The sequence below is a fragment of the Gekko japonicus genome, unplaced genomic scaffold (assembly GCF_001447785.1).
Source record: "Gekko japonicus isolate JY-2015 unplaced genomic scaffold, Gekko_japonicus_V1.1 scaffold563, whole genome shotgun sequence".
NCBI lineage: Eukaryota > Metazoa > Chordata > Lepidosauria > Squamata > Gekkonidae > Gekko > Gekko japonicus.
In genome coordinates this window covers 355,250-382,255 of record NW_015166439.1, presented here as the reverse complement: position 1 = coordinate 382,255, position 27,006 = coordinate 355,250, and the positions used below count along the sequence as shown (strand labels likewise).

General features: G+C 43.9%; 2 protein-coding genes across 2 annotated transcripts in view; one reads left to right on the top strand and one right to left on the bottom strand.

The window, feature by feature from the left end:
* Positions 1 to 18,889, bottom strand: part of ACTN3 (actinin alpha 3) — a 53,441-nt gene extending 34,552 nt beyond the window's left edge. Inside the window, exon 1 of the mRNA XM_015411943.1 lies at positions 18,558 to 18,889. Coding sequence (XP_015267429.1) covers positions 18,558 to 18,689 — 132 coding nt within the window. The 5' untranslated portion in view covers positions 18,690 to 18,889. The remainder of the gene's footprint in view (positions 1 to 18,557) is intronic.
* Positions 18,890 to 22,591: 3,702 nt separating this feature from the next.
* ZDHHC24 (zinc finger, DHHC-type containing 24) overlaps positions 22,592 to 27,006 on the top strand; it is a 12,422-nt gene continuing 8,007 nt past the window's right edge. The window contains exon 1 of the mRNA XM_015411942.1: positions 22,592 to 22,869. Within this exon, the coding sequence (XP_015267428.1) occupies positions 22,595 to 22,869 (275 nt within the window). The 5' untranslated portion in view covers positions 22,592 to 22,594. The remainder of the gene's footprint in view (positions 22,870 to 27,006) is intronic.

The following is a 27,006-nucleotide window of genomic DNA, read 5'->3' as shown; positions in this document are numbered from 1 at the left end:
CCACCACCACCGGCCTTGCGGCTCCACTGCCGAGCCCCATCAGGGGCCCGGCGGTGGACCTGCAAGGCCAGCGGGAGTGCGAGGAAGCCCCGCCAAGGCCCTCCCTGGCCCCAGGCAGGTAGGGGTGGGGAGAGGCGGGGAGGAAGCAACTTACCCTCCCTCTTCTCCTGCCTCCTCCTGGCTGAATGAGGGTCGGAAGCGGGGCGGCCGAAGCGGGGGGGCGGGGCTTCATCGTGTGCCCCCCCCACACCTCACCCGGGGGAACGGCACGATCCCCCCCAAATTGACATCTGCATATTAGGATTTTCTCCACAGGAGAAAAATAGGTTTCCCAAATATATGGAGAGAGCCTGATGTACATACAAGCTCTATGCAAGTTTTTCTTTTATTTTTTTAAAGCAGAACGTGTACAATGGAATCGTCCAGGAGGGCATTTTTACAAAGAGAATAGGGTTGATATTTTAATGTCTGTGAAATTTCTAAGTACTTTTTTATTGCAGGTATTATACTGCTATTATTGCATTGTTTTCTAACATTGTGATCCAGTTTTATTGTATTGTTTTACTGCATGCACTATACTGAATTTGTTGGACTTTTAAAAATTCTGTAACCTGCCTTGAGTTTCAGCAATATTATAAGTGAAGAAATTGAGCGAATTGATATTTCAGCACTCAGAACCAGTGTGGGGTGTAGCACTCTGCACAGCCTCAAAGCTCAGTGGATGAACTTGGGCCAGTCACTCTCCCTGTAAGCCTAATGTACCATAGGCCACTTCTGCACTGTCATTTTTTTAAGTCGTTTGTCCCTATTGCTTTGGATTCCCCCCTTTTCTACAAGTGTTTTGCTCCCTCTGGGACTACTAAAAGATAACAAAGCCCATTGGGGAGGAAAACCCTGAAGCAATAGGGACAAACAAGTGACAAAAATGACAGTCCACCCTTCAAAGCATCCATGCTTTCCAGGGGGAATTGATCTCTGTAGTCTGGAGATGAGCTGTAATTCCAAGAGATCCCCACATCCCAACCTGGAGATTGGCATCCCTAAAACAGACTTTTTTGGGGGTATAATTATGTCTGTTCTTTGGGTTACTTTAAGTATTGGCGGGTATAAGTTTTGAATGTGAGGTTTTAGTGTGTTTTATTGTGACTGGTTTGATTGTTGTTTATGATTTTGAATCAGTAGTGTATTTTACTAATTTTGGAAGCTGCTTTGCATGAAATAGAATGTTGAATATATATTTTTACAAATAGAACTTGTTCCATGAAATTCACAAAGCTTGTGTGCTTCTGAACTGAACTGGTGACTGTTTTTGCCGGATGACTTAAGATCCCCCCCCCGGTTACTGAGCTGCTACTTTTACAATTATCTTTTTGGTTTTTAGTGTTGTTATGCTAGTTTGATTTTTTAAAAAATTAGTGGCTTTATTTAAGATTACGGTTTAGTGCTGCTTTTAGAATTGCTGTTATTTGCTATATCTTATTTTTGTTACTGGTGAGTTGCTCAGTTATTGTTTTGATGTGGACTATTTATTTTGTCATTATATTGTGCTGGAACCCACAGATCTGTTCCACTAGTGATAACACTTTCTCCTGGCACAAAGAGCCTTCCTCTGATGCAGGAGGCTTTATTGTATCTATCTTTCATTGGGCAAAGACAGTCATAATAATCTTGAGAAGGGTGTCCTGGTAAATGAAGGTGCCCAATGCTATGACTAGTAAGAGAGTACCAGAAAAACATCTATTTCTGCTTCATTGACTATGCTAAAGCCTTTGACTGTGTGGATCACAACAAACTATGGCAGGTCCTTAAAGAGATGGGAGTACCAGACCACCTCACATGTCTCCTGAGAAACCTGTATAAGGGTCAAGAAGCAACAGTTAGAACCGGATATGAAACAACTGATTGGTTTAGCATAGGAAAAGGAATACGACAAGGATGTATATAGTCACCTTGCTTATTTAATATATATGCAGAGTACATCATGCGAAATGCTGGCCTGGATGAATCACAAACGGGAATTAAGATTGCTGGGGAAAAGATCAACAACCTCAGATATGCAGACGATACCACTCTAATGGCAGAAAGTGAAGAGGACCTGAAGAGCCTCTTGCTCAAAGTAAAAGAGGAGAGCGCAAAAGTGGGCTTGAAGCTCAACATCAAAAAAACTAAGATCATGGCATCCGGCCCCATCACTCCTTGGCAAATAGAAGGGGAAGTTGTGGAAGTAGTGACAGACTTCACGTTCCTGGGATCCCAGATCACCGTAGACTGTGACAGCAGCCATGAAATTAAAAGACGCCTGCTCCTTGGGAGGAAAGCGATGGCGAACATGTATGGCTGGGAGAGTTGGACTATAAGGAAGGCTAAGCGCCGAAGAATAGATTCTTTTGAACTATGGTGCTGGAGAAGACTCTTGAGAGTCCCTTGGACTGCAAGAAGATCAAATCAGTCAATCCTCAAGATATCAACCCTGACTGTTCCCTGGAAGGCCAGATAATGAAACTGAAGCTCAAATACTTTGGCCACCAAATGAGCAGGGAGCACTCACTGGAGAAGACCCTGATGCTGGGAAAGATTGAAGGTCAAAGAAGAAGGGGACGGCGAAGGATGAGATGGTTAGACAGTGTCATAGATGCAACAAACATGAAATTGAGCCAAATTCAGAGGACGGCGGAAGACAGGAAGGCCTGGCGTGATCTGGTCCATGGGGTCACGAAGAGTCGGACTCAACTGTGCGACTGAACAACAACAAATGCTATGACGTGGTTGTAATGGTTGGGAAATATTGGAGATATAATACTGGGCTCAATTAACCAATGGAATGATCTTTTTCCTAATGGCCAGTGAAACACTGGAAAGTAACATGCATATGACTGTCAGATAGTATAATTATTATTAGTATTATTAGTATTAGTGTATGGAAAAAAGCATAGTACAGCCAGATCTGAAGATTGTCTAGCAGCCTTTAGTTCTAACCCTTTAGTGTTATGCACCACTAAAGTGGCGAGCCAGACATTTTTTGGCCTGAGAGAGTTCAGAAAGAGCTGTGACTGACCCAAGGTCACCCAGCTGGCTTCATGTAGAAGAGTGTGGAATCATGCTGGCTCTTTTGTCAGATAGTAAAAGGGATGCAGACCTGTCCCTTGAAATTAGAATTAGATCATGCAAATTTCTATTTCTGGATGGCCCAAGGTAGCCAATTCTTCTTGGCTCTTGGAAGCTAAGCAGGGTCAGCTCTGGCTAGTATTTGGATGGGAAGACTACCAATGCAGGTCAGGGTTGCAATACAGAGGCAGTTAGTAGCAAACAAACCTTGTCTTGAAAACCCTACAGGATTGCTGTAAAATAGGTTCAGGTGGATTGCTGTAAGTCAACAGCAACTTGACAGCACTTTCCATCATCACCAATTTATGTTTGGCAATTTACTAGGTATAAATGTATTAATATCACTAGATAAAAATGTATTAATAAGTAACAGGAGGAGTTAGCGAGACAGAACATGGAAAGGGTGTGATCCCCTTATTTTAGGCAGCCACGGCTACTACCAAGATTGCCGTTCTGGTCTTGAAGATATATTAGTAATTCTCTGCTTCCTGAGACTGTGGAGAGCTTCCTAAATTTTATCAATCTGAGGGGAATGAGCAGATGACACTGCCTTCCCCTCTGCCACCAGCAGTTTTGCTAGTTCCACAGACTTATTCACATGAATCCCAGATTTAACTTTTAAGAGAAGCATTTTAAGGATGGTATAATATAGCAGGAACTCCTAAAAATAAGCAGAAGAAATGTTCCAGGAATGCAGGGCAGCGGTCTATTTAGAAAACATTTGGCCTGTGTCTGCACTGTCTATTTCAAGGGGCTACTTGGGAGCAAGCATTTCAGGATGTCAGACGGGCTTTCCCACAGAGTGACCTGATTTATCTGGCTTTCCCACATAAATAAAATTCAACAGGGACAACTGTTAAGACAAGAACAGTATCCAAGAAGCATCGTTGTGTACAAAAATTTAATACCATTGTGCGCCTTAGCCTTTTTCATTGTAATCATTTTACCTTTTTGTACAACTATCAGCTTGTGCTTCATAGATTACAGGAAAGTTTTTGATTGTGCAAATCATTAAAAGCTATGGTTGGTTTTAAAAGAAATGGGTGTGCCACAGCATCTGATTGTTTTGATGTGCAGCCTGTATTCTGGACAAGATCAGAAAGATTTCCAATTGGTCAAGGTGTCAGACAAGGATGCATTTTATCTCCCTGCCTCTTCAATCTATAAACAGAACATATCATAAGGAAAGCTGGATTATATCTAGATGAAGGTGGAGTGAAAACTGGTGGAGGGGTCATTAACTATTTCAGATATGCAGAAGACACCTCATTGCTGGCAGAAAATAGTGAAGACTTGAAACGACCACTGGTGGTGGAGTGCCATCAAGTCTCAACCAACTTATAGCAACCCTGTAAGGTTTTTAAGGCAAGAGGCTTTCAGAGGTGGTTTGCCATTGCCTGCCTCTGTGTAGCAATCCTGGTATTCTTTGATGGTCTCCCATCCAAATACTAACCAGGGCTGACCCTGCTTAGCTTCCAAGAGCCAAGAAGACTTGGCTACCTTGGCCCATCCAGGTCAGGGTGAAGTAACTACTGCTGAATGTTAAAGCAGAAAGTGCGAAAGCAGGATTATAGCTCAACATCAAGAAGATGAAAGTAATGGCTAATGGGAAATTAAACAACTTTAAAGGTGATGATGAAGAAACTGAAATTGTTCAATATTTTCTATTTTTTGTACTATCATCAACCAAAAGGGAGACTGCAACCAAGAAATCAGAAGGAGACTGAGACTGTGAAGAGCAGCCATGAAGGAGCTAGAAAAGATTCTGAAAAGATTCTATCAGATAGCTCACAACCTCATCAAAGTATTAAGCAATTCAAACATAAAAAACAAAAAAGAGGAGGAGGAGGAGGCGGCGGCGGCAGCACAAACCACTGGTTAGGTCATTGGTTGGTTCAAATAAGAATTTGTCTGGGATAGTCCTTGGGGCAACAGTAATGATTGCTAGGGAATCACACAACTTTAACGCTGATGATGAAGAAATTGAAATTGTTCAAGATTTTCTATTCCTTGGCTCCATCATCAACCAAAAGGGAGACTGCAACCAACACCTGTTGTATGGGTGTTTTGCCTTGCTTTTACTGTGCATGTCCATCAGGTTTTCTTTTTCATTCTGCATTGATTTTACCCCCTTCAGTGCTCAGTTCACTTTCCGGGCACTGTTTTCCTGGGTTTTCTGAGAGTGGTTTTGTGTCAATTTTTCCCTTGTTTCACTTCCAAGCCCAAGGTAATTCAAAATTGTACAGATTCCCTCGGATTTCCCCCCACTCCTTTGCTGCCCCTTAAAGGTTACTCCCCTGCCCACATTGAGGTTGTTCCACCCACTCTCTACCTTTCACCATTCATTGATGTGTCCCTCATTGTTTTACATTTTAAAATTTACAAACAGCATGAGGCTAGCAATATGAGACTATCGCTACTGGTGCATATGACAGGCACAGAATCCAAAGTCAAGCTTAAAGGCTTGACTGCTCGGATTCTCTGCAGTAAGCTGTGTGCACGTAATAGGCCAGAGTCTCTACAGAAGTCTTAGATTAGCAGGACTGGAAAAATCCCACACATCTGGTCAACCAGGCACATTGAAATTTGATGCCAGTGTATAGGTATGTTATCACATAGGAATGGAGCTTGTAAAATTCTACCACTTAAGAATTTATATTTTCCTAGCCTCTGACTACTATAAAAAAGAGAAAAGCTGGTTTTTTTATATCCTGCTTTTCTCTACCCTAAGGAGTCTCAAAGAAGCTTGCAAACACCAGTTTGGTGTAGTGGTTAGAAGCGCAGACTCAAATCTGGGAGAACTGGGTTTGATTCCCCACTCCTCCACATGCAGCTGCTGGTGTGACCTTGTGCCAGTTACAAGTTCTTTCAGAGCTGTTCTCTTACCAGCAGTTCCCGAAAGAGCTCTCTCAGCCCCATCTACCTCACATGGTGTGGGGAGGGGGAGGGAACAAAGATTGTAAGCCTCTTTGAGTCTCCTTCAGGTAGTGAAGTGTGGGATATAAATCCAGTCTCTTCTTCTTCTTCTCTTCCCTTCCCCACAACAGGCACCTTGTGACTCACTGGGGGGGGGGGGCACACAAAATTTTAACAGGCAGCACAGGGATTACTGCTTTGCCCACAAGGCATTTTCCCTCTATTGGAAACTATGGAGGATGGGTGCACCTGCACCTCCTTCAATGGCCCATAGTATTGGACCCCTTCGTCCAACCTTTTTGAAACCTGGGGGAGGGGGTTGAGGAGAGGCACCAGCAGCTATGCTGCAAATTTAGTGTCTCTACCTAAAAAAACCCAGCCCCCCACAGAGCCTCAGATACCCCTGAATTGATTCTCCATTACAGCCTATGGGGCCCATTGACTATAATGGGGCCCATAGGCTACAATGGAGCTGGGGGGGAGAAAACAATTTTTTAAAACAAACCCCTGTTATGCTTTTCAGTATGATTTGTAAGTTGCCTCGAGTCACAGGGAAAAGTAGGATATAAATATTTGAATCAATAAGTAGTTTGGGCAGGTTGATAACATTTAAGCAACTTTCTGTTTGTTTAGGTTAGGCAGGGTTCTCACAGCGATTGTTCCTTCTCTGTTATTCTTGACCTGTAATGCTGGTTGTCATATTTCACTAAAAACACAAAGTAGACTGTGAGAGGAACCCCCACACACACTGTTGGTATGTTTTCTAAGGCTCAGCACAGGGTGATGGTCTAAGACCAGATCTACCAATATAGTGGAATAGGGTGGGTACCAATATAGTGACAAGGGGTGGATAGACCTATTCTCTGGAGGCCAGATCTACCAATATACTGTAAAGGGGTGGGTGAAATTTGATTCTGTTTTCTCTTATGTTTAACTTATTCTTAAAATATATAGTTTAAATATAATTTACAATAATTTATTCTGAGATTTTTACAAGATTATGGAAGTAATTTTCTAAAAAAGCTAATTTATGTGATAGTCAAATGTGTAGACTCACTCACAACTTTAAGGATACTAGCTTTTTTTGCTCACGAGGTACAATTTCTGCTCAAAACACTGTGGAGCTTAGAGGGAAGATTGTGAGGTAGGTGGGGCTGAGAGAGTTCAGAGGGAACCATGACTAGCCCAACGTCACCCAGCAGGCTCACCTGGAAGAGTGGGGAATCAAACCCAGTTCTCCAGATTAGAGTCCGCCACTCTTAACCACTACATCATGCTGGCTCTCACAGTGCACAGATCACAGTGCATCTGACAGCCCAAGCAGGCCCACCTTCACAATTTAATTGATAGACATATATAGCCAACTGTAATGTGGGAGGGGAACATTTCAGGTAGGCTGCATGCTTTGCATTTTTGTGGCACATATATGTTTATCCATTACCATTAACTTATTTTATTAATGTTGCCTCCCTTTTTATATAAAGTGCAACATTGTTCTGTATTTGGGGAGGGAAGGTTCTTTGGTGATATTACAGGGCAGGGCACCAAGCCAATCCATGCTGTACACAGCTAATTTCTGTAACAAATTTGCAAAGCCAAGTTTTTATAGAAATGGAAATTAAAACACATTTTGAATGAACTGTGTTCATTCAGGAATGATCCATGAGTCTGGAGACTCATGAGCTGCAAAAGAATACACTTACGGGGTATGATGGGGTAAGAATGTCAGATACTTGGGTGCATCTAGAGGCCAGGGCAAAGAGGCATCAGGACATTTCCATCCCTGCCACTAGATAAGGATAAGCCCATAGCCAAGCTGTGGATTTCTGCACTAGCATGGATATGTACCCAATCAGCGCAATCTGATATCATCCCAATAGGATCTACTGCTACCATATGTTCTCCCAATGACGTTTGCAACATGAGGCACAGCCACCAGGGTCAGGTACCCATACACACTGCTGTATTACATTTGTACCAATATACCCACACTCAGTTGTACTAAGGAGCAACCAGAGCCACCCCCCATTTTGGGGGATCCTTTGAGCAATCTCCTCCAAGTCCAGCGGCACCTTTAAGACCAACAGCATTTTATTCAAGGTATAAGCTTTCATGTGCACATGCACTTCTTCAGATACACTGCAGATACACTGAAGTTACCAGTCCATACATCTAGGTAGAGGGTGAGCATCAAATTAGTATAAGCATAATAAACAGTGTTTAACAGATGCAAGGACCAAACTGGCTGTGCAGTGTATATCTCATATGTCCCCAGACCAGAGAAATACATTCCAATCTACATTTCCATCCCTGTCACTAATTGGAATGTATTTCTCTGGTCTGAGGACAGAGGAGATCTATGCTGCACAGCCAATCACCCCAACACAAAGAAAAGGATGCTGTAAAATGACCTCCACGCTTGAAGAGACATGGAGTGTAACAACAGAGTCTCAGTTAATTACTCTCAGCATTCCACAATTAACAAGGATAGATCTGCCCCTCTACTTCCGATTTTGATATATTTATTTCCTTCACGATGTTTTCCCCTGAAATTAAACCCAAACAAATGGTGACCATATAAACCAAGCTTGTTTTTCCAATTTGGTCCTTGCATTTGTTAAACACTTGTTATTTTATATGCTGTTAGCCGCCCTGAGTCCTGTTCAGGGGAGAGGGAGCGGGATATAAATTTGATGAAATAAATAAATAAATTATGCTTATGCTAATTTGCTGCTCACTCTATATGTACAGGCCAGTAACTTCCATGTCAATTGTCTGAAGAAGTGTGCTTGCACAAGAAAGCTTATACCTTGAATAACACTTTGTTGGTCTTAAAGGTGCCACTGGACTCAAACTTTGTTCTGCTGCTTCAGAGCCACACGACTATCCCCCTGAACACAGCTGACCATGGCATTCCTGAATCAATTGCAAACGATAAGATGTTTTGGGTTAGGAGAGAATTGGGTCTTGCTTTTCATTTTGCAAGCACAGCCACTGCTTATTATTTTTATTATCATGATTTTGTGATAGCACTATAATAAATGTTTAAAAAATAAATAATAACTGGCAGTTGATTCATCATTGATAACTGACAATTGATCCATCAGTGCTTGGGCCAGCTGAGGGAAAGAACATGAATTAAGCTGGAAGAAGGAGAGGAAGAAAATGTAAACAGAGAGTAGTCATGAGAAATCTTAAAAGTGCTGTTTATTCCCAGTGGATAATTTAGGGTTGCAATTGTTTATATGTATATCTCACCACAAATCATTTCTGAAAAAGACAGGATTATACCAGGAAAATAGAATGCCAACAACAGTGTCTGTATTCTCCTTCCTCTCCTCACACTCTTCCCAGAGCCACTGATAATCTCTCCCTTTGGTACACAGCAGGCACGAAGCCAAGGCTTTGACTCTTCTCTCTCCCTGACTCCCCTTCTGTGTTCCGCCATTGCTTATGTAATATTCTATACTAGCACTTTATTAATGTTTTATAAATGGTCTCTTTTGGTTTAATTTTTTATGTAAGCTGCCCTGAGCCTGCTTCAGCAGGGAGGTAAAAGGTAAAGGTAAAGCTTCCCTTGCTCGAAGGCCAGTCAAATCCGACTCTAGGGATGCGGTGCTCATCTCCGTTTCAAAGCTGAAGAGCCAGAGCTGTCCAAAGACATTTCCGTGGTCATGTGGCCGGCATGACTAAACACCAAGACGCACGGAACGCTGTTACCTTCCCACTGAAGTGGTACCTATTTATCTACTTGCAATTTCTCGCTTTCGAACTGCTAGGTTGGCAGGAGCTGGAACTAATCTAATTAACTAAGCAAATAAATAATCGTAATTTCAGACTAAATGGCTACTGTAGAAGCAGTCATAGAGGCCTTTGTAACACATAGCATGGCAAAAAGAAAAGCAGAAACATCTGATTCGCTGAGACTCAGTTATAGTAAGAGCAACCAAAAGACAGAATGGGCAGAAGCAAGCAATAGGCAAGCCCAGAGGGCCCCTTCCTTTAATACCACAATCAAAAAACCAGTGCACTTCTCAAAGACACAGAGCAAAGTGCCAGCTTCTGGCTCTACCCAGATGAAGGCCTCATGAACAGGAAAGAAAATCAAGGACCTGGAAATACGACACATTCATTTGCAGCAGTAATCAAAGGAGATCTGATTGTTCCTAAAAAAATTCCCTGGTGAAATATTTCAAGCCTTGTTTTCCCCTGACATCTTACTTTTCCATGAAAGAGGGTGGTGGTGGTGGTATTAAAATATGCAACCCCCCAGCTACTGCAGTTTGAAGTGGAACAACCTAGCAAGATCTCTACTACATGATTCAGTTCTTAAATAAAACATACAATATAGTCTGAGTATTGATGTCGTTGGTATTTTGTTTAAACTAGTTTGTGGGTTCCACAAACTGTACCTCAACCATTTCCAATCCCAACTGGGACCTATGACGGAAAGCAGTTTCCAGCATAGTGATAAGCCAGGGCGAGGCTAGGATCTCCCCACAGGTGCTTTCATCATGCCAGGAACTGCCCTGCCACTGCTTACTAGAGCTTAACAGATTTACTGGAGTTTAACAGATTTGGCTGGAGCCACTACCATTGCACAAGGGGAAATCCCATCCTACATGTAATGCTTGGGACAGCCAAAAGTTGATGTAATTTAAAGCAGAAAGTCTGGGCCTGCCAGAGTCAGAAAAGTGAGTGCTAGGGACTCTGCCTAGGGTTGTCAGGTCCTCCCTGGCCATCAGTGGCGGGGAGTGAGGGGGGTAGGGTTGCCAACTCCAAGCAGGGGAACTGTTGGATTTGAGATGGAGCCAGGAGAGGACAATGCCATAGAGTCCACCCTCCAACGCATCCATTTTCTCCAGGGGAACTGATCTCTGTGGAGTTGAGCTGTAATTCCAGGCAGCCCCGTAGCTAGCAACTTCTTGCTGGGGGGGGGGGCAATTTTTTGCTCAGGGGGCCAGCCATTATATGTCTGTATGGAGCTATGCGCATTCTTTCCTCCCCGCCCCGGACTGTGCTAGTTCAGATGGGGCTGATCGACTAACTGCAAACCAGTGTACTTCAGAGCCGTGGAGCGCACAGCTGGAATCCTGTGCCTTGTCTCGCACAATGACTTCCCTGCGATCCCATGCAGCCCCCATTTCACTGACAGGCCTGTAGCTACTGTGGAGCTCAGCGGGAAGAGAAGCCAAGGCTCAGTTTGGGGGCCCTGGAAGAAACGTTAGGGGGCCGGGCCCTGTGGGCCCCATGTTAGCTACGGGCCTGATTCCAGGGGACCCTCAGGTCCACCTGGAGGCTGGCATTCCTAATTCTGCCCCATCCTTTCTCCATTCAGTGTTTTTACATCTCTGTGTGGTTTCACTCTGTGGACACAGTACATTGGCTGGCTCTCCCCTTAGTGGCCTTCTGAACACAGACCTGTTAGCAAGTTGCTAAGAGTTGAAATAACAGAACTGTACAGCATTTTCTACACTTAACAGCACTGCAGAAATGATAAAAGGTACATAACACAAATAAGATATTCTGCACACTTGTCCCTAAGATGCACACCAGGTATTAACATTATTCCTTCTTGTTTATCTTCACAATAACCTCATCAGGTAGGCCATTTAAAAAAAGTAACATTATAGATGAAGAAAGTAAAGCAAATGCTTGGAATCCTTCCCAGAGTGCCTATGTGGTGCCACCTTTCTCTCTGTTCAATCCCACTTTTTCCTCTGAAGACACTGGTGTAAATTTTTAATCTCCAGCTAAGAAAAAGCATACATATGAGTAAATTCATTTGCATGAACCTGCCCCTTGTTAGCCTTGTCTCTTTCAATCCTCCCTTCTGTTATTTCAAGTCTTTCCCAACATCCAAGTTTAGACTGTGAGCTAGAAATTTTGGAATGTAGGAGAAACTGTATGCAACTGCCTGACATGTTTAAATTTATTTAATAGCATTAATATAAATAAAACTATATTTAATTTTGTGGCATTTTTAAAATGTTAAAAAACTGAATCCCCACTGTGCCATGGAAGCTTCCTGGGTGACCTTGGGCCAGGCAGACAATCTCAGCCTAGCCTGCTTCACAGGGCTGTTGTGATGATAAAATGGAGGAAAGGGAAATTATGTAAGCTGCTTTGGGTCTCCATTGGGGAAAAAGGGGGGGTATAAATGAAGTAAGTAAATAAATAAAATAGTGTTGCCAACTGCTTTTCAGTGATCCTACTGCCTTTGCATTTATTGGCCAAAGACTGGTAAGAGGAACAAGTTGGTGTCTTATTATGAAACTGGGCACCCAGATTTTTTTTCTTTATCTCTCTGCAAGTAAAAGGGGTAGAAACTAACTGTTTTAAAAAATGAAAGCTATCTATCACATTTTTATTCACCTTCCCTCATCCTCCCATCTCTGTAAAACAGATTAGGTTGAGAGCAGACATCTGGCCCCAGGTTGCCCAGTGACGTTCATGGCTGAATGAGGATTTCAACTTTTCATGGCCAAGATATAAGAGGAAATACATATTTCTGCAACAAATTGTTAAAAGACTTTTTTTAAAAAATGAAAACCGGGAATCCAGAGAGCCTGATCGTTATAACGTTATACCAATATATTTAATCACCATTTAAAAAAAAAAAAAAAAAACCTCTGAAAAGCCCTGGTGGCACAGGGGACACAGGATGTTTGCTGCTGGGGAACTGGGGCAGGGAAATCTGTCATGTGGAAGCTTTGTTGCCACTGCACAATGTCTGCAATCACAAACAGTGAGACCACACAAGCCTATCTGCTTGTGGAAACCACTTCTAATAACTATACCTTTCTGGCTGAAGATCTTGCTCACCCCTGCTCCCTCCTGTGGCAATACATATTTTTTGTCATGAAGTCGCCAACTTATAGTGACCCTGTAGAATTTTCAAGGCAGCAGACAGTCAGAGGTGTTTGCCACTGTCTGGCTCCATATTGCAACACTAATATTGTATGGTCCTGCTTTTATGTACAGTGATGGTACTGTATTAATCTTGGTATGAATGCTTTCCTAAGGCCAAATGATGATCCAATAATTGTGTGGGGATTCAAAACTAGTTCTTGTAGCTGACTGTTATATCATATTATTGTTTTACTTGGCATGGAATTTGATTTCTATCATGCTGAGCTGTTACTACAGAGTTTTTGAGATTCTGTTCATTTTGATTTTTAATATTGTCATGTTTTTAAAACATAAATGATATTGTAGATCCATTTAGGATAGTAGAACACAAAAAAAGGGTTTAAAAATAAATCTCTAGCAAGTCACCCTTGGTACAATTCCAGATTTGTACCCTGTGAAAGTGGCGGTCTACACCTGCCACTTCCTCACCTAATATTTTTCTCAAGGGGAAATTAACCACAGCTGCTCTACCTTCCCAAAAGCTGAACTACTCCCTTAAATTAATTCATAACACAGCCCTACAAGCCTCTTTAAATAGCTTCTCGTGGAGGAGGCCAGGCCTTCCCATCCGCCTGCCCATCCATTTCTCAGAGGGAGGGAGACCCTTCTTGTACCTAATTAAGCTCTGCCCTCTTCCAAAATACAGCCATTAGCTCATCCCCTGCCTCCTTGCAAGGGGAGTACAGCTGAGGGGTAGTTTTTAGAAACTGCCTTACATGGGCAAGGCATCTGGAACAGCAGCAGCTACTTGATACCCCCTTGCTGCAAACCCCCGCCCCCACAGATCTCTAGCATCAGCAGGAAATGGTGTCCCAAGCCATGCTGCAAGGGTTGTTCAGCAGAGGAACAATCCCATATCAGCAAAGAGGGGCAGGAAGAGCATCCCAGGAGAAGAAACAGAGGTTGAACTTGCAAAATGGCACCACCTCACAACACTTAGACAGAACTCCCCAGATGGCTGGGCAGAAGTCATTGCTCACTTGCACACCCTTGAGTATTTAATAAGTGTGATGCATTAATTAGAGTGCTTTGTTTTGAAATTGACACAGGAAATCAGTGTTAAAATCTCAGAGGTGTACTGATTCATGTTCTCTCAAACTGCTCTGTGGCTGTTTTTCAAGAAGACACCCTTGGAATAAGACAGGAGATTTTCCTTGTTCATATGAATTAACCTAGATCTATGAGAGAGAGACAGGTACATCCGTGTTTATTTTGAAATCTATTTTCCAGAGATGGAACAAAAAATTCTTGAGTAATCTGACTATTGTCTTGGTAGGGGACTGGGATTGAGTTAGTTTAATGCCCATGAGAGGTCAACTAGCTCAATATCCTGTCCCTTGGGACTAGACAGTACAGGGATTGCTACAGAGATGGGAGGATTCCCGGCCACACATCCAAGGGGGGCCACTTGCTCCTGATCACAAAGTCTGAGCTGTCTGGTTTTGTTCTTTCTAAAGTATGCCATACTCTTATTAATTGCACATGTTATTTTAGTATGTGCACACCTAAATTAGCTAGCACAGCTGGGACTGAAGGAAAGGAAGTGCAGGATTGAGAATACAAGTGTATCTAGTTTGACCAGGTTGTGGAAATCTCTCACAAGTCATCTGGAACCCAGGACACAGAACCAAACAGCCCATGCAGGGAACAGTTGCTCCCAGTGTTCCCTCTAAACTGAATTAATATGAGCTAGCTCACAGTTTTTTAGCCTCCGGCTCACACATTTTTGTCTTAGCTCAGGAAGGATGGCTCCAGAGTAAACTAATTCATGCAGATGCCAAATCGCTTGCTCAGAACTTTAATGCCAGTAGCTCACAAAGTAGAACTTTTGCTCACAAGACGCCACAGCTTAGAGGGTGCATTGGTTGCTCCCTATCTTGTACTGCAATGTTCAAGCCCTTTGGGGGATCCTGCCTCACTCTAGGCCTGAGCAATGTCTCGAGCCAAAAAGACAAACAGGTCTGCCATGCAGGCTTCTGCTCCTGGCCCTCCCCACTGCTGTGAGTCAAGAGCTTCATGATTTGCCAAGGCCTTGGGTCCAAAGTAACAGGTGGAGAAATGCTTTTAGCAATGAGATCAGTGGGAATGATGCCCAGGCCTCAAAGACCAGGGGTGTATAGTCCCACATAGACCCCAGGGACAAACAGGTTTGAATGGTTTTCAGAGGTTATTGCTCATGCTTTGGGCAAGGGAGATTATAAGCTTTATGAGTAACATAGACTGGAATGGACAGCTTCATATTCTACATAGCTGCTTGCCGTTTTCTCTCAGTTACCCTCTCCCTACCTCCAACAAAATGAGGCTCTGACCCTAAAGTGGCGATCGGCATGTCCCTGGGCCCTTTCTTACATGCTCAGGGAAATGCCAATCACCACTTTGGGGTCAAGAAGCAATTTTCTCCAGGCCAGTTTGGTCAGAGATCCTGGAGGTCCCCCCCCCCATCTTCTGGGCATGGAGCAGGGGTCACTGGGGGTGTGGAAGGAGGTAGTTGTGAATTTCCTGCATTGTGCAGGGGAGATGGACTAGATGACCCTGGAGATCCCTTCCAACTTTATGATTCTATGAATTATGTAAAGAAGGTTTATGTCCTCCGACCACTGAAGATCTGCTCTTCTCATCAGCATATTCATTGCTGTCACATAGTTTGTGTTCAGTGCTGATCCTGGGGTTCTTACCCACAATGATGATCTTCACTTGTTTCCAGTTGCTAGTTCAGTGCTGCAGCTTCCACATGGTGGGTTTCCCCATACTTTCTGTGCCCCAGTCTCTTGTACCAGTCATTCCCAGCATGCCACCAGGGGCTTACTCAAAGTTTTTTTTTAATTGGTCATTGACCAGCAATGTAAGGTTATACCAACATGTCAATTACTTATATTTACAACCCCACAAAACCTCAAAAAAGGCAAAAAGCTTCCTAGTAGCACAGAGAAAGTGGACTGGGGCATGGAAAAGGCCGCCAATATAGGAAGGGCACGGAAGGGCCAGACTTTCCTGTCTACATGGGTGCCACCCCAACTTTGCTGCAATCTTTCTAAAACACTATAGCAAAGCAGGTTTTGGAAAGAGTGTAGTAAAAGCCAGGGAAAACGTGGGAGATCCAAAAAGGAAGCAAGGGGAGCCCCTCCTCCCAACAGCATCCAAGCTCAGGAAAACAATCCATGTAGAAGATCTCATTGCTCATTTGCACAACAAACCTATATAATAGACCACTTTTATTCATTTTAAAGACTGAAGGACTGGGGCTGACAGAGAGAGTGATTTAATGGCTAAAGCCAATCAAGTATTCAAAGGGTTGGCAGTAAGTCACTCAGTAGTGACCCATCTAGCTCCAACCAATTAAAAGCAGCTTTCCACCCCTCCTCCAGTTCTGCTGTAAATCATTCTCTTGTCCACCCCTTTAAAGCCACCATAGCAGCTTTGCTCCTCTTTCTTTTGTGCCAAGGAGGCTAGGCGTGTGTTTGTGCACATACAAGCACAGATGCTCTGGATGGGAATACACCAGTGCCTTTTCCCATAGCCATCTTTTCCTGGCTCCTTCACACGCACACTCACGTAACCTTACTCTGGACATAAAAGGGGTGCGTTTTTGACTCTTTACCCCTGCATCAAAGCTGCTATTTGCCTCTTCCAGAGAAAACATAAAGTACATTTCCCCCCTGCAGGGCAAGTTACTATTGGGGAGGTTACTTTGGGAAAGGTTTCCCCACCCAAGCACTACAGTCCTTCTCTGGAACACTGTAATTTTTTGTACAAACCACCATTTTGTGACTTGCTGTACCCACCAAAAAGACTCTTTTTAAAAGCTATCATTTTGTGACTGGTGGATCCCAAGGCTCTTGAAAAAAACGAGTAGCTCCCAACAGAATAAAGTATGCCCTCCCTTGGTCTAAGCACTAGCTGAGCAGGAATCTGTACCAGAGTCCAAATCCAGCACCTTATTATTTGCATAATGCTAGTTTGTTTTCTTTGTGCAAGGTGTTTCAAACAGTAAGAACACTGTGTGCAAGCCTGTGAAAAGATACCCACAAATGCATGTGTAGGCGAGCATATTTGAAAGGAAAAAGCGCCTGTGAGCAGGTTGTGAACGCCTGTGAACAGACTGTGCTGGAGTATGTTTCTTGGCACATGAATACAAGTGTGCTGATACTTGTGAGCAGGACTGTAACTGTGAAATGTGACTGTCTTAAGAGTTCCTGCACCTGAGGGTTTATCTTGCAGAGGGCTCTCTTATGTGAAGGCAGAATTTTGCCAAAAGGCAGATTTTTCTGTTGCTGCAGTACTCCGCCAGGGACATTTTTGTTTCCTGTACATCTACGAAACACATAAAACCCCTAGAAACACTAAGCAGGCACTTTTCTTCCATTGCTTATAGCAATGGGGCCTGGCAAGTCATCATGATTTATTTGCAACCAGCAGCATCTGCAGTTTTGTACACCACCGGTTATCACACCAAGGACTGCACTGGAGCATGAATCTAAGCAAGTCTATAAAGTTGGGAGAAACAGTTGAGGTTGTTTCTGAATGTCTGTGATAAGGACATCCCCATATGTGATGCCATTTTAAAACTTAGCCACTAGGATATGTTCCCCAGTGCCACACAGAGATATATTTAGGTCATTCCTTTCCCTCTCCCTTCAGTCTCCATCATTCCAGGCATAGCTCAGACACAGCTTTGGCCCTTGATGGATTCCACTCCAGTGACATATGCTCTCCCCTCCTCTTCTTTGTACCTCCTTCCCCCACCCCCAGCAAATATCCTGAGTGTGAGTCCCTCCTGACGTACTCCAACCCAAAATGTCACCCATGTTCCTTACGGGATGTCGATTTGGCTGATGGAGAGGGACAGCTGCAGAGACAGTGTCTGATATGTGGGGGTAGCAGCTGCCTCCTACAGGGCGTCCCTCATCTTGCTAGCTACAAGCCTTGCAGTGCATTCTGCCTGTAAGTAAAAAGTCTGTCCTCCAGATCCAGGAGGAGGGCACTTTGCAGAAATGAGCTGCTAGCATTAAAGAAAACATAATTTTGGATGAAATGGACTTCAGAGAGAACAGATGCATCCTCAGATCCTAGCAGCAAATTCCTTTGCAGGCCATCATCACAGAAGCCATTCTTGAAAATTCATAGAAATCCTTCTTTACTAGAATCCCAGGGGCCAGGTTATGCTTCCAGTTCTATATAACAAACAGTGGTTTGCGAAACATTCATCCTGTTTTCCAAACTTTCACCCAGGGCCAATCCAAGCCATTTTGCCAAGGAAAGGTGTTCCCAGGAACATTTCACTGTTGCCCCAGAAATCAGTATTGTCACCTTATTCATTCAATTGGGTTGCCTGTGCAGTTAGGCTGACCCTGTTCTAACCTATCAAAGTACACTTACTTTGGGATTTGCCTCTTTTCTGGATTGGCAACGGAGAAAAAAGTTTAAGTTGCTGCAGCTATCTCTACACTAATTTAGGCAAATTTAACATTGCCAGTGATTTAGCATTGAACACCAAACTAAAGATCACGAAGTAAACTTGGAAAGTTGGTGATGTGGGCCTCCAGGACTCTCCCAACTCTGAAAAGGACAAGCGGGACTGGCAATCCAGTCCTGGCTCTACTGTTCACCACTCATTTGCCCCTTACCTTTCGCTGTTGCTTCTCCCAGGCGGGGTCGAGCAGCAGGTCACGATCCCAGTCCTCCTCCTGGGCCATGTAGTCCTCAGTTGACATGTATGAGTGGTTGTACTGGATGTGCGTTTCTATCTGCGTCGTCATGTCCCTTCTGTCTTGAACACCCCCTTGCCTATCTTGCTTCCCACTATCCACAGTTCCCTGTGCTCTTCCTTAGACTTAGCCCCCTTCTCTTCTGTTCACTCCCTTCAGCTCCTCTTGGAGGTCAAGGTCCCCCAATCCTCCCAGGCTGTGCCTGCCTGCTTTGCAGCTGCACCTGTCAAAACCAGCCCACGTGACCAGTCCTCAATAAGTATTATCAGCCCTGGGAAGGCGGATCAAGTTCCATCTTAAAAAGGCCAAGGGGAGGGGACAGTACAAATGTCCCTACCAACCAGACGGGGGTGAAGACAGCTGCTGGCAAGCCAAGGATCCCCCTTTAAAGCAGACCCAGAAGGCTCTTAAAGGGGAAATCGTCCCTTTGAGATATGTAAATGCTGTGTCTGACACAATCCATGCTGAATACAGAGCAAAGGCTGCCGTTGTGAACAGTAGTCTCCCTGTAGCGTGGCGGTGGTTCATATCTGAGCCGAGTGCATCAGATGTGCAGGGGAAAAGACCCTATTAAATAACTGAGGTAAACCTACCTGTAAGGTGCAACGAAAAAATTAGATGCTTTCAACTGTAAGAATACGGGGGAAGGGATTCATGTTTGGAAGCTAGCAAGACCAAGAATTCCTAGATCAGTAGTCTTCCCGTGGCCTTCAGCAATTTTCAGTCTTCAAAACACACACTGAATCATCACAGAACAAGTCCGTCCCCCCCAACTCACATTATGGATTAGTTTTTAGTTTTGAAATGTTGAACTACAGTACTCTCTAAAACCTGAATAGTAAAAATGGGGAAGAATGGATTTCATGTAAGACATCCCCCTCATTTTTGCTTACTGTTCAACTACCTACAATATTACCTACTCTGAACCCTCAGGATAGAACTGGATAGAAAGTCAAATAAGCAGATTACATTCATGCAGTCAGCACTTAATTTCTAAACAAGCACACTGGACTGAAGCTTCACTACCATGAACCATCACTGAGTCCTGGGATCTGTTCTTTCAGTCCCAGGTGGATGTGGGGGTTGCCTCATTTGATTACTCATTTGCATCTGAGAAGAAACACTCTGCACATGTTCAGAAACACTTTTCCTTTACAATTGCTTCACATATTCGAGGGGTAAATCAAAGTATCGAAAAAGGGCTCCATTTAACTTTCTTATTATAGCTGAATGTTTGGAATTTCAGAAATTGCACTGAAAGACTATTGATCGCCCTTCTAATTGAAGGGGGATCCTCTCCATCATGTTGCTACTGGGTGCACGAAAAACTGGAATGATTAAGTTTGGTTCAATCCTGGAAAGTGACTGGATGTCCACTTCTCCCAGAAGGGATACAGCTAGTGTGGTGTAGTGGTTAGCATGTCCAGTGTGGGAGTCCCAGGTTCAAATCCCTGCTCTGCTATGGAAACTTGCTGGGTGACCTTGGGCCAGTCACATGCTCTCAGCCTAACCTACCTCACAGGGTTGTTGTGAAGATAAAATGGAGAAAGATGTAAACAGCTTTGGGTCCTCATTAGGGGAAAGGCAGGGTAAAAATGAAGTAAATAAATCAATAAAATATTAATTTGCATGATAATGTTCAAATACATTTGACTGAACTGTCTTCCTACTTCTAGCATTGGATTTGAACTCAAAACTAGGGTGAGAAGGAGGGAGGATAGATCTGGTTTGATAAGTGGCAGAGAAAGACAGCAAGATACTCATTTATTCTGCTGTCCTGGATATAATTAACACAGATTTGGGACAGCTTCCAAAGAGGTTAAGTCTTTTTTTTTGGCCAACATTTGTATAACCCATGCTGCGAATGAAAAATCTGTAGTTCTCCTGCAGCCTGCTCCTGTTACACCAAGGCTATTCTTAGGATCAGTGGGAAAGGGCTTGTTAGAGGAATAAGAAGAGAGACTCTCTCACAGGTTCAGGTGTCTTAAAGGGACAGGGGTCACTTCCTGTGGCAGCGCACAGGAGCAGAGCTCCGGCAGTAAGGAGCCCAGGGGGTGGGCACATGCAACAAGCCCCACCCCCTGCTCCCAGCAGCCCTCAGTTGGGCCACGAGGAGCAAGAAGCAGCCAGGTAAGTTGCAGAGCCCCCCCCCCCCGCCTCAGGTACAAGCTCTTCCTCCTCTGTGAGGGCAGATCTGCACATTCCCCTCCACCCATAGCTAGCAATCCAAGACAGTCCAATGGCACCTTTAAGACCAAGTTTTGTTCAGGTACAAGCTCTCCCTCCTCTGTGAGGACAGATCTGCACGTCCCCCCCTCCCAATAGCTAGCAATCCAAAACAGTCCAGTGGAGCCTGAGTGGTGGGTGTTGCCTTCTGACACACTTCCGGTGATGTCAGGGTGTGTGGCATATGCAAATAAGTTATGCTAATGAGCTCCTGCACCTCTTTTTCTACAAAATGACCCCTGTAAAGGGAACTTCATTCAAAAATCCCTGAAAAGCCAGCCAGGGAAAAACTGAATAATCTTTGCTTTTCAAAATACTGATTTCTTTTGGTTTCTAGCCACCCTAGCCTGGAACTCTGGAAGAGGTAAGAATAAGCTTAGAGAACACAGCAAAGGAATCTGGAAGGTTAAAGGCCAAGCCAAGAAAGATGGAGGCAGGCAAAGAATCCATCACATACCAGCTCATGGTTTAGCTCAGACTTGCCCATTCTGCTTCTCCCTCCGCTCATGTTCTTCATTTGTGAGATTTTCAAACCTATATTTTGTTTCAGATGTTTCCCCCCCCTTGAGTTCAGTATTTTAAATGTGTTTTCCAATCTGTTCTCTCTCCCCACTCATATCTCTTCTTCTAGTTACACTTATGTTATGGTTTAACTGAAAGGTGTGAAATGTTGGATTTTATTAATATTGTGAACCACTTTGGGGACTCAGGTCAAAAAGGCAAATCCAGCTAATTTCCTATCTTCAACTAAACGCAACCCTTTTTTGTGCATGTAACAGCAGAGAATCTACTTTGTACACCAAGGAGGGCCTGCCCCACTTCTGAACTATCCCTGCATCTGATGAACTAGGCTCCAAGCCATTATCTTTTCTTCCAAAACAGAGCTATTAGTTTTTAAGTGCCAGGTTTGGCCTGGGCAGTTCAGGAATGGCAGAATGTTGCTCAGAAAAGGTTTGAAATCTTTCTGGCCAGACTTTTTTTCCTGAGGAAAATTTCACCCTCAGGGAGAAGAGAACTTTGCGCATGCACTGGAGCCACCAAGCATAGATAAGCCCACTAGGCTACTTGCAAAATAACTTTTAAAAGTCCTCCACAATCAGCTTCCTAATACAGCATCAAGACACAAACACCCACTTGTCTAAATGTTAATTCTGAGGGGCATCTAACATTACATATAGGCAAAGGTTGTATTTTCCCCTTCATAGTTATTCCCTTCAGACCCTCACTCAGAATGATGCTGCTCAATAGCTAGGAAAAGGAATCCAACTTTATGATTTTTTTTTACTGAGTAACCTCTGCTTTGTTGTTTTTTAAATAAAGCTAAACTATTATTCTAGAAGTATTTTCCTCAACCCGATTGGTGATTTGAGGACACTGAAGTACTTATTTGTGTAAGGTATTGTACGAAGCTAGTTCTGAAGTTTCTAGATATAAATAAATTAACCAGTAAAAATCAGCACTTAACTAAACTATCCACCCACTCAGACTAACCACCTACCTTTTCTGAGGTAAACTACCCAAAACACTGAAGAAGGGAAATCAGCAACACACTGCTCTTAAGGGATTGGCAAGGAGCTCCATCAATCAAATGTAGAAAATGGAGCCAAGAGGCGCTGATTGGCGGACGTGGTATTATTGAAAACAGACAAAGCGCGCTGAGGACAAAAAAAAAACGACAACAGGAGGAGGAAGATAGAATTTGAACGCGCGCAACTTGCGCATGCGCCGCTATGGCTGGCAACGGTTGGGACCGGAACGCGGTGCCCCTGTGCGCGGGGGCGGTGCTGGGGGGCGCGCTCGTCTTAGAAGTGTTCGTGGTGTTATTCCAGCTACGACACGAAGACGGCGACGGGCACGAGCACGAAAAGGGGCAGCCGTTCCCGTTCTCGTCGCTGGTATCCCTGCTCTTCCTGCTCGGGAACGCGCTTGAGAATGCACGCCGCTTCATCACCGCCTCACCCAGCACGCGTGGCGTCATGCTTGCGGGGGCGGGACAAGGATGGGAGTGAGTGACACGCCTCCACCTGTAGGTGGGGTCGAGGTAGAACTTGATCGACGGCACGTAGGGCCAAAGGGGGCGGGAGCTGAGAATGAGTAGGAGGAGTTTGGTCGACTAGGGGCGTGGCTGATGGTGGAACAAAGCAAGGGTCAAGCCCAATCAAGAGATTGCTGATAATATGGAGGGGTGGGAGCGCTAATTTGGGAGTGCATTGTCTTCTTGCGCGAAGATCTCTGCATGTGCTCGGAGGTACTATGTTCCCCTCAGGACGTTTATTACCAGAGTAATTTGTTTTGGAAAAACAGGTTTTTATTTTAGTCTGTTGTAGGTGGAGCAAACAGGAGTCAAGCTGTGGCGTTTAAAAAAACACCAACAGATTTATTGTGGCTAGGACTACCCCCAGACCTCCAGGAATTTCCCATGCCAGAGTTGGCAACTCTAATGTAGCAGGAGTTTTTGTATACTAGAGCTCATTTGATCAAATGCATGGGGCGAATTATATCAAGAGATCTAGCCTGCGGTAACAGCAGATTAATACATACAACAAATAGATAATGTATAGCATATACAGTGGTATAGACTAGTTCTGTTTCCTTTATTAAAGCACCCTCTTGAACCATTCTGTTATAATAAAGCCCTATTTCCTTTATAAAAATGCTCTCCTGAACATTTTTTTTACATAGTTTGCAGAATGACAGAAATGTGGGAGCTTTCCTGATCTCCACAGGGAGGCCATTCCACAAGGTAGGGCCTACAATAGAGAATGCATGTGTATGGGCAGTTGTTGATCTTGCCCATTTGGAGGGTGGCACCTGCAGAAGACTCTGCTCAGATGCGTGAAGCTATTGTGGCTGAGGGGTGACATGATTGAGGTTTGTAAGATTATGCATGGGATAGAGAAAGAGGTACTTTTCTCCCTTTCTCACAGTGCAAGAACTCGAGGGCACTCAATGAAATTGCTGAGCAGTTGGGTTAGAACAGATAACAGGAAGTACTTCTTCACCCAAAGAGTGATTAATACATGGAATTCACTGCCACAGGAGGTGGTGGCGGCTATAAGCATGGACAGCTTCAAGAGGAATTAGATAAGCAAATGGAGCAGAGATCCATCAGTGGCTATTAGCCACAAGGTATAGATAGGAACTCTGGGGCAAGTGATCCTCTCTATTCTTGGTGCTTGCAGGGGTCAACAGTGGGAGAGCTTCTAGGGTCCTGGCCCCACTACTGCACCTCCTGATGGCCACTTTGTGACAGGGTGTTGGACTACATGGGCCATTGGCCTGATCCAACATTGGCTCCTCTTAAGTTCTTATGGCGGTGTGTAGGAGAAGAGGGCAGTCTTACAGATATGAGCAGCAAAGGCCATGAAGGGCTTTGTATGTTATAGCCAGCACTTTGAATCCAATAACTGATTGGTGACCAATGGAGTGACTGCAGAATAGGCATCATATGCATGCTCTGCCTTTTTGTTGTTGTTCAGTCGCACAGTCAAATCCGACTTCGCGACCCCATGGACCAGCTCTCGCCAGGCCCTCCTGTCTTCCGCCGTCCTCTGAAGTTGGCTCAATTTCATGTTCGTTGCATCGATGACACTGTCTAACCATTTCATCCTTTGCCGTCCCCGTCTTCTTTGACCTTCAATCTTTCCCAGCATCAGGGTCTTCTCCAGTGAGTGCTCCCTTCTCATTTGGTGGCCAAAGTATTTGAGCTTCAGTTTCATTATCTGGCCTTCCAGGGAACAGTCAGGGTTGATTTCTTTGAGGATTGACTGATTTGTTCTTCTTGCAGTCCAAGGGACTCTCAAGAGTCTCCTCCAGCACCATAGTTCAAAAGAATCTATTCTTCGGCGCTCGGCCTTCCTTATAGTCCAACTCTCACAGCCATACATGACTACTGGGAATACCATTGCTTTGACCATGCGGACTTTTGTTGGCAGGGTGATGTCTCTACTTTTTATCATGCTGTTTAGGTTCGCCATCGCTTTCCTCCCAAGGAGCAGGCATCTTTTAATTTCATGGCTGCTGTCACAGTCTGCGGTGATCTGGGATCCCAGGAACGTGAAGTCTGTCACTACTTCCACGACTTCCCCTTCTATTTGCCAAGGAGTGATGGGGCCGGATGCCATGATCTTAGTTTTTTTGATGTTGAGCTTCAAGCCCACTTTTGCGCTCTCCTCTTTTACCCTGAGCAAGAGGCTCTTTAGGTCCTCTTCACTTTCTGCCATTAGAGTGGTATCGTCTGCATATCTGAGGTTGTTGATCTTTTCCCCAGCAATCTTAATTCCCGCTTGTGATTCATCCAGGCCAGCATTTCGCATGATGTACTCTGCATATATATTAAATAAGCAAGGTGACAATATACATCCTTGTCGTAGTCCTTTTCCTATGCTGAACCAATCAGTTGTTCCATATCCGGTTCTAACCGTCGCTTCTTGGCCCTTATACCGGTTTCTCAAGAGACATGTGAGGTGGTCTGGTACTCCCATCTCTTTAAGGACCTGCCATAGTTTGTTGTGATCCACACAGTCAAAAGCTTTAGCATAGTCAATGAAGCAGAAGTAGATATTTTTCTGGTACTCTCTTGCTTTCTCCATAATCCAGCGAATGTTGGCAATTTGATCTCTCGTTCCTCTACCTCTTCGAAACCCAGCTTGTACTTCTGGTAGTTCTCTATCCACGTACTGTTGAAGCCTAGCTTGTAGGATCTTGAGCATGACCTTGCTAGCGTGTGATATGAGTGCAATTGTGCGATAGTTTGAACATTCCTTGGCATTGCCCTTCTTTGGGATTGGAATGTATACTGACCTTTTCCAATCCTGTGGCCACTGTTGCGTTTTCCAAATTTGCTGGCAAATTGATTGCAGCACTTTAACAGCATCATCTTTTAAGACTTTGAATAGCTCAGCTGGAATACCATCACCTCCATTAGCTTTGTTTTTAGTAATGCTTTCTAAGGCCCATTTAACTTCACATTCCAGGATGTCTGGCTCGAGGTCAGTGATTATACCGTCGTGGTTGTCAAGGACATCGAGGTCTTTCTTGTATAGTTCTTCTGTGTATTCTTGCCATCTTTTCCTAGCACCTGGTAATACCTGAGCTGTGGGATTTTGTATTAGGTGGAGTCTCTGAGTTGACTTCAAGGGCAGACCCATATAGAGTCCTGATGTTGCGGTGGCATGGGTCCAGGTGGCCAAATAGGCCAAGTCATGGTAGGGGTCCATCTTCCGGGCTAAACCAAGTTGAAATAAAGTGTTTTTTGTAGCTATGTTAACTGCTGAATAATGCTGGATCCAGTACCACTCAAGCAACACAGGACATATTAATAACATCAGAACCTGAGGGGGTTCCTTTACCTACTTGTCCAATGAACAACCAGTAACACCCTTTGATTGTATACATAGCAAAAATTAACTCAAAAGAATAAAGTGTCCAAAATGGTAATAGTCAGCTACCTTGGAGAGCAACATCAGTCTCTCAGGACCCTTTACTGCTAATCTGAACTCTGCAGTCTTCAGTGGAAAAAAGGGAGACTCCGTTTAGTATGAAATTGCCCAAATAGAATTATCAGCTTGATTGTATTTGTTTGAACTGAGCCAAAGTTTCTCTCCACATATCAGGTATTAATTGCTTAGCGAAGGCAGGGAGTTTGTGCTATCAACCACTGTTGCTGTTGGGATGCTATTAAATATATTAACTTGGCACAGACCTCTTATGTTTAACAATGTTTTGGCTCTCAGTGTTAATATTTTCCCCCCACAATGTACTGATGTGTATCTGTCAGTTGAGAATACTGCTTCATCCGTTTGACAAAGGGGCTTTAGTCCATGAAAGCCTGTGTCCAAATAAATCTGTTGGCCTTTGAGTTGCTGCAAGACTCCTTTATAATGATTAAAAAGAAGTCTTGTAGGACCATACAGAGTAACATCGGCAGCATAGGTGGGATGGGAGAAACAGTTTTGCAAGATGAGACTGTGGGATATAAGTGCAATAAAACAAATAAATAAATACAAATGAATACATAATGAAAGCAAAGGTACTAATTAATAAATTAGTCATTCAGAGTAAATGAGATGTAATCAAAGGATGGGAAATGCATTGTGCACAAACCCAGATCCTTTCTCTTGGGTTCTTCAAAATATTTTTG